Genomic DNA, 8,089 nt, shown 5'->3' with positions numbered 1-8,089 from the left:
AAACTTTCCATAGTTGCTTTTGGCCTTTAATAAAAACTCAGTGCATATCTATAGGTATCCTATCACTTCTGTTTCTTTCTAGGCAATAATAGTTGCAGCTTTTCCTTTCTAATTAGCAGCTTAAGTTAGACCTCAGTCAATTAAGTCTGGTTTTCTCATTGTTTCTTTAGCTGATACATATATATGGGAGATATTTTGTGTCCTTTTGGTAACTTAGAATACTGGTTAAAACTATTTCATAGTATAGAACAGCTCCAAGTGGCACCAAGTGAGTTCTGACTGTTCCTTTCCATGATACCATAGATGGTTTCCTTCTGTTTTCTGGTAAGTGAAAGCAATTTAGAAAAAAAAAAAAAAAAAGAAAAAAGCTGCTATACAGCTTTCCATTGGTATAAGCCATGCCCTAGGGCGAAATTATACTTGTCCCTGCAAGACAGCTACACTGTGAAAAATAGTAATTCTCAAATAATCTCTTAGCTTTCTATCTGTGAGAGCATGCATTGCATCCTCTGAGGTTCTGATTGTCCACTGAAATCCCCTGATTATTTACAGTTGTGCTGACTGAGCAAAAGAGCTGCTAAACTATTAGATTAACTTGTAAGGACTCACCTTTCATTTAACTTGCAATGATACAAATGAAAATAAAAAGGGAAGAAATGTGGAATCACATGATGTCCCATTTATAACCTGCTTACTGCTGTGAAACAATATTGGAAATAAACTTGTACAAGTGAGCATCTCAGCAGTATGAAGCTTGAGTTTTCAGGGTTGTCTTTGGTTCAAGTCTTTATTTAAATTTTAGCACTGGAAATATGTGTATGGTCTACATTGAAAATCAAAATACCAGTGAGACATCCACTGTATACATATAGATCCTCTAAGGATCAATATAGATCCTTTATACTGCAGTTTTGTTTCTATGCTGAGTTTCCTGTATAATGCAAGTCGGCCAGTCTGGATGCGCTGTGAATCTGCACCCTGAAAGATCTTCTGTTATCCTCGTAAGTGCTCCAAAAAGATAAACTGTTGCAAGGCTCTAGCAGGGTTTTGCGGAACACTTTCACAACACAAGTACTGACACCATACATTGTGACAGCTCCTCTTGTAAGATTTCAGTACTGTGAACAAGATAGTATGATGACTTCCCTGTTTTAAATGCCTTTTACTCTGCTAACAATTTTCTGTATAGTGCTTCAAACATTCCAGAGACAACGTCTTGAAATCTGCTAAAACAGTGTTTGTACTGGTTTGCTGCTTTGTCCTTGCTGATTATTTATGCTTGCTTTTCATGACTGAGTCACTGGGAAAGAGAAGAGAGATAGCCCTCCTCCTTCCCTTATTCTAAATTATGTCCCCCTGCAACAGAGCTGCTGCAAATCTGTGGCCATTTTTTATCCTTTTCCCCTCTTTTCCCCTTGCATCCACCCTTCCATAATATGGTGGCTTGTTGGAAACATTGTTTTTCTATTAATTGCATCTTAAGATACAAACAAGTATGTTTGGAACAGAGGGATTTTTTCAATTGGTTTTTAAAAAACTGCAAAATTCCCACTGAATCTTAGCCAAAAGTGGTGCCAATTTTGCTCAAATACTTCTGAGATTTTTTTATGACCTTGCTTATGACCAGTGGGGCTAATTGTATCAGAACTGTCCAGGATACTTTAAGAAAGTGCTATCTTGGTCTGTATTTCAAAACACTGACAGATATTTTATCGTTAATTAGTATTCATATTATGTCTCAAACAATCTGTTCAAGAATAGGGGAAGTGAACTGGTTGAACAGCTCTTCTGTCTACCTAATAATTAACATGGGTGATGCATGGAAAACCAGCAGCTCAACAGGGGATAAAAAGGAAGAAATACCATCAGTGTGATTTTTTTTTCCTGTAGGAGTATAAACTACCTGCATTGGAGTTTTTGACTTATGCATGGATTTCACTTTGCAGAGGTGAAAATGAATGGTTTGCTTTAAAAACAAACCTGTGCCCCTCTGAATCATATCTTTCTGAATTTGTTTCTCATCTTGTCAGTATGCCACTTGGTAGCTGGCTGGACTCCCTTGTTCAGTGGCACATATTTTAAAATAGCACTGTAAAAAAAAAAAAAAGACCATTTGTTCCTGTAAAACAAAATATTGCTTTCATAGATTTTTTTCCAAATTCGGGATTATATATAGCATTATCAAACAATATTTCAGGTATTTTAAACCATTTAAATAGTTGATGTGTGTCAGTTGATATATTGTTTCCTCTCTGCCTCCTCCCCCTCTTCAGCTGCTAATCATAGAACTTGTATGCCAAATTGTATAAGATACTCTTCCAATAGTTACATGTGTGAGTCTTTTGTGAGACACAGACAGTTATGAGGACAGATTTGGAGTTGCATATGGGTCTGTCACATGGTTTGATTGCCATGTCTTCTAGGACACAGATTTCTTTTTTAATTATTCTTAATTCTGAGGATTTTTTACAGTTTATACAGTAAGTTCTGCAAATTCTTCCGAAAGATTCCTTTCTCTGTCGTTACTCCTAGCAAAATTCTTCCTGTGCTGACTTCAAAGCTGCTTACACCCACCTTACTTCCCACTTCTATACTTAGTTTTCTTTTGATAGTGAATAAAATTTACTGTTTCACTGATTAGGATATGCACAGACGTTCTAGAGAAGTGCAGCATAAGATGATGAAAAGTTTTGATATTTACATTAAGATTTTATAAAAAAAAATCTTTGAGATGTCTGAATAATAAGAATAAATGTTTCCTTTCCTGGCTGCTGTTAAAAAAAGTAGGTCTTCAGAGTGTTGCTGGGAAGATTTTGGAAAATAAGCCCAAAGTAACTGCATTGCAGTAGTAAGTCTGGCCACCCATTAAAGTCCATTTTCAAAAGGTGACCCATCTCTTTGTTCAAGTAGCATCTCTTTGTTCAAGTAGCATTCTTCAGCATTTTATTTTCAATCTGCAATTTGCTTTTACCTTCTGGTGGAATAACATCAGTTTTTGTTCATACACGGTCATTTAGGTGTTCTGCTAATATATTTTTACAGTGTTTTTAAATTAGTTTACTAAAGATGTTACAGGTGTGTACTGACAAATTCTTATATGGCTTTGTATAAAACAAAACTTAAGACATAGAAGATTAAAAAAATAGTATTGAAGATAATATGCATCATCACTCAAAAGAAAAGAAAACAAGAGCATATTTAACCATGGCATCAGTGTGATCCAGCAGCTGTAACAGTCCACATCAGATTATTGTTCTGAGTTGCCACCAGCTAATCCATGCATTATCTTTAGACTGGCATGTTTGCTCTATTTGTAACAAATTATGGCAAAGAACAGTACTATTGAAAGATACCAGCTGGAAGAGAGGAAGGTGCTTCCCTTGTCTTCTGTAAACTCCCAGACTGTTATGTACTGAATCTGATTCTCTCCTAGGTTGGTGATGTTCTCTACTGTGCTGGACAGATTGCTCTGGTGCCCTGCACGATGCAGCTGGTGAGGGGTGGCATCCGCGCCGAGGCCAGCCTGTCCCTGCGGCACGTTGGGCGAGTTCTGGGAGCCATGAGCCAGAACACTGTGCTCCACCATGTCATCTCAGCCAGCTGCTACGTAACCGACAGCAAGAGCATTCCTATCGCTCGCTCCGTGTGGCAGAGGAAATTAGGAGAATGCAGAAAGGTAGCTGCCCTATCCATTTTCTTCTTTCTGGGCTGTCTTTTTTTCCTTTCTAGGCCTTGCAGTAATATCAGAATTTCACAGTACATTTCAGAAGGGTTCAAGTAAAGGTTTGATTGAGCTGTTATGTTCTGGCTCGTAAATGGTTGAGCACAACTGAGAAAGAAAACTGCTTAATAGAAAGTTATATTCACCACTAACTTTGTCTTAATTCACCAAAGCATTGTGTTAAAGAACTCTTAAAGAACAGTCAATTTCTCTAACAAAATTGTGAACAATACCTTGTTTGAATTACTTCCGTTCGTATATTTTTTGCATAATGAGAAATGGGCATTTTAGTTCAACTTTTTGTCAGTTGTTTTGTTGAGGATTTTCCCCCCACTTGCTTGCAAACAGTATTGTTATGATAACTGAGTTTAGCAATTTACTGCTCATTATTGCTTCATATTCAGCTGGACTTCTAAGACCACATCTGGACATGCATATTTTTTGATTAGTAGGGGTTTATGTACAAAGCAAAGCAGAGAAAAATACTTATCAAATAGTTTTGTTACAAGGGAAGGTTGGGGTAAATTACCCTGCCCTGAAAATACAGTTGTCCTGTTAATGACAAATTGTTAATGAAAATAGAGATTTTGTATTGAAAAATGATAAACTGTTCTTCAGTTGTACTTCTGTCTCAGTTATTCCATAGTAACAGTGAAAACAAGTAATGCAGTTTTTGTTTGGAGCAGCCTTCCAGATCCTGTAAGATACTGCCTTTCTCTGTGGAAGACAGAATTTGGCAGCCTTACTCTGAAGGCAGATTCCTTACCTGTGTGGTTTTGTTCAGGTTTTGGTATTCCAGTGCTGCTACAAACAGTTCTGTTAAACACCATGACATGACATAATGGTCAGTTTTTGCCAAGTGACCTAAATCAACCAGACCAAAAGTATTTTATTATTCTTTATTTTAAGCAGTGGCCAAAGGCCTGAACCAGTAGGAACCTACATATGACTTAATAAGAACAAATGGTTTGTCAGTTGAAACTATTCTCTTCCTCTCATCCATGAAAAAAGGAGTTTGTGCAAATAAAACACAATGTTCAGCTCAGAACTCATTTTTGGTAAGCTATGCATCATAAAACATAGAATTAATTATGTTTCAAAAATGGGATTTAGATTGTATTTCTGTTTGTTGAGAGTTCTGTATTTAGTAACAAAGTGATAGCATATTAAGATAATTGTATTTAAAATGGTGACTAAATCATATGCATCAGGACTGCCAAAGGTGTTTTTCTTTAGAGCATGAGAAATTTAGCGTTCTGTCATGTGGTGATACCTGGTCAATATCTTCTACATAAATAATACTGTTTGGCAACTTCCCTTGAATCCTATATGTTTGATGGCAGTAGTAAGTAAAGCACAAAAAGATTATATAAATTGTTAAGGAGACCAATGAATTGGACCTAACAGCACATAATATAAAGAGAAATATGAGAATTGTTTTCTGGATATGTTTACATAGCACAAAATATTTACTTCTAAGAGATGGATATGGACATGCAGTTGCTCAAAGCTTCATTTGAGATAAGGCTGCAGGGTCAGACAGTTTTAGCTAGACTTTAGAAGACTTCTTGTAATATTACTAGTGACAATTGTCTTTTAGGAGCTTCTTGAGTTACAAAGAGAAAGATCAATTATATTTAAATAAATTGAAATATTTTTTTAAATCTAGATAAATTATAAAAATATATTTTGGAATAATCTATTTTTTTCCAGAGGAAATATCTCATATGTTATTAACAGAGAAGTGTTCTAGTGAGGATGGGAGGGGACTGTAAGAGAGGGAGCAAACAGTAACAGTGAGTAGGTTGGACCCCCTAGAAACTTCTAAGTTGTTTCAGTCACCCAGGCTCTGGTCCCTTCCTTATTCAAGCATCAATCCTTCCTTCTTACACAACTCCTTTCTACGCCCGTCATCCCAATTTCTCTCACTCCTTATGGCAGCTCAGTATCTGTGCTCCCAGCATCATTCCTGCAGCCTCAACCCTACAGTATAACCCCCTGAGCCTCCCTGAGCTCCAGTTACCCACAGGCATCAAGGGTTGTGTCCTTAGAGCTGGAAACCAGGCCCTGTTCCTCTTTTTCCTTCATATGTCCCTTTGGGTCGCAGTGTCATTGGAAAAGCCATTCAGGGTGACAGAGGAAACAAATTTGGTGCAGGGATCTAAGGTAGTAGTAGAAAAGAAAAAATAGTGGGGAGGAAAGGATAAGAAAGCAGCCCCACCATGGGTTCACTCAAAAGAACATCACCTAAATCACTGAGCTAAAGATCTTTGGATTGACATTTTGAATGTAAGCAAGAGAGATTTCCTGTTTTAAAACTTAAAAGGTATTGTAAAAATTGAGATCTAGAGTGAAGAAGATGAAGTTAGCACTTAATTCCATAGGTGCATAAAACTGCACTTTTATTGCTGGAGAAACTAAAATATAGTTAAGGGAAGCAGTGGTTAAAATTTAAAAAAAGAAAACAGAGGCTGCAAAAATAGCATAAAGACAATTAGGCAAATGAATAATCAAACCCAATACATAGGAAGACTTATTGGAATTAACAAATACAAGTGTCAGCCATCATTATCTTTCTTCCACCCTATTTTTAAGTTACATTCCTTCCACAGTTTCTTTGTGATTGCTAGGCATACTTAGGGACATTCTGACTCTTGAGGAGATAAATAGAGGGACCTTCTCTAGCATACCTAATAGCAGTTGTGTGCTAGAACAATTTCAGTCTAATCCAGTTGTTAGCATTTAGGAGGTTTTGGGGCTTTGTGTCTTCTTGGTGCTTTTTTTAAGTGGCCAAAAAAAAAAAAAAAAGAAAGAAGCTTATAGCATTGCTAAAACTTTCTGGAAGAAGGACTGACAGTTTTCCAATTAAGTCTCATCTTGTGTTTTTCTTTACTTCACATCTTTTAATGACAGTGTCATGTAATATGATGATTTTATAAGCGGTTTTGCTAACTCATTCAGCAGAGTAATCAATAGAAAAAAGTAAGCCAGATGGGTTGTAGTCCATTTGTATTGGGTGGGACAGATGGCATTATTGATAGATGGAAATATTCCAAATAATTATTGTATAATGATATAACAGTGACTGTGTCTGCAAAATTTTATTAATTTACTTTGTGAATGCACTTTATTCAGTCGGGCTTGAGTTGTACCATTTAGACAGTACTCCCAATATATTTAGCTGGGAGCTGAGTCTACACCCTAACTTCTCCTTCCCCTACCCATGGGATTTCTATGCAGAGACATCCTTGTACTATTTTGTTAGACTGTTTCAAGTGGTGCATTGTACTGCTGCCTATACAACAGATTCCCCTAGGCTAACTGCGGTGGCATGATCATGATTACATTTTTTTTTCTACCTCTGAATGCTTGTTTTTTGCTTCCTTTTGTTATCTTCACCAATACAAAGAAGAAACATGCTGTGCTGTCTCAAGATTTCAGGCATTCCATCTTGCTCAACTGCTGTGTTTTCTTTTTTTTACATCTCACTAATCCCTGACAAAACTTGGTATAGCTAGATTAATAAAATATATAAATCCTGATAAACTGTGTAGTAAATACTCATTTAGACTGTTGTTATTTAGTTGTATATTCCATGGAAAATACTGTGAATTAATTCTTTCTGTGAGATAAGAGCACATTAACTTTCTAGCTGAAAAATTTTGAGGCCGTTTGCTGCTTTTGAAATAAATTTGATTATAAAATGTCTGAATGCTAAAGATTAGTTTCAGTTATTTTGGTTGGATGAAATATATACAAAACTTGGAGGCAGATTTTCCAGTACTCTCTGAAAATCTCTCTCTGATTTCTTCGTTATAAAAAGAAAAAATTATAGGGAAATACTTTAGTGTATTTAGTACTCAATGTTTTGTTATCAACAGAAAGTTTCGAATTGGTTGTGTTTGTAAGTGAACCCAAAACATTGGTGAAGGGAGATTTTGAGACAGTGAAAACAATATATTTTGTTAAGATTAGAAGACTGAGTTGTACAGAAAGATGATATTTAATGTAATAGCAAGATGTATTAATAGCACTAAGGTCCTTGTATTTTTTTCTTAAAATCTGATATTATAGATCAGTTCCCCTCTAGTTGTTGTAATAGGCAGCTGCCAATGTTTTTTCCATCCTCAGTAATGAAAAATCTACTTAGTGAAATACTTCCTGTGACATAAAAAATATATCATTTTACTTTTATAACACCACTTCCATTTGGATATTAGTTGTCTGGTACTCTCCCACCAATAATTTTCCAAGCAAACATTCTGCAAACTTTAAAAGTTCACCAGCCCATCTTCTTCTGACAGAAGCTTTCTTTTTTTTTATGGTGAGAATTCAGGATGAGTGGCTGTGATCCCATGATTGTTTCAA

At 36.0% G+C, this 8,089-nt stretch overlaps 1 protein-coding gene across 1 annotated transcript in view; it reads left to right on the top strand.

Annotated features, from left to right (window-relative positions):
- The window catches only part of DPH6 (diphthamine biosynthesis 6), a 179,250-nt gene that overhangs the window by 118,050 nt on the left and 53,111 nt on the right, over nt 1-8,089 (top strand). Inside the window, exon 12 of the mRNA XM_031065956.1 lies at nt 3,434-3,676. Coding sequence (XP_030921816.1) covers nt 3,434-3,676 — 243 coding nt within the window. The remainder of the gene's footprint in view (nt 1-3,433; nt 3,677-8,089) is intronic.

Source organism: Geospiza fortis, unplaced genomic scaffold, assembly GCF_000277835.1.
Source record: "Geospiza fortis unplaced genomic scaffold, GeoFor_1.0 scaffold54, whole genome shotgun sequence".
Lineage (NCBI taxonomy): Eukaryota > Metazoa > Chordata > Aves > Passeriformes > Thraupidae > Geospiza > Geospiza fortis.
This window is presented reverse-complemented; position numbering and strand designations above follow the sequence as displayed.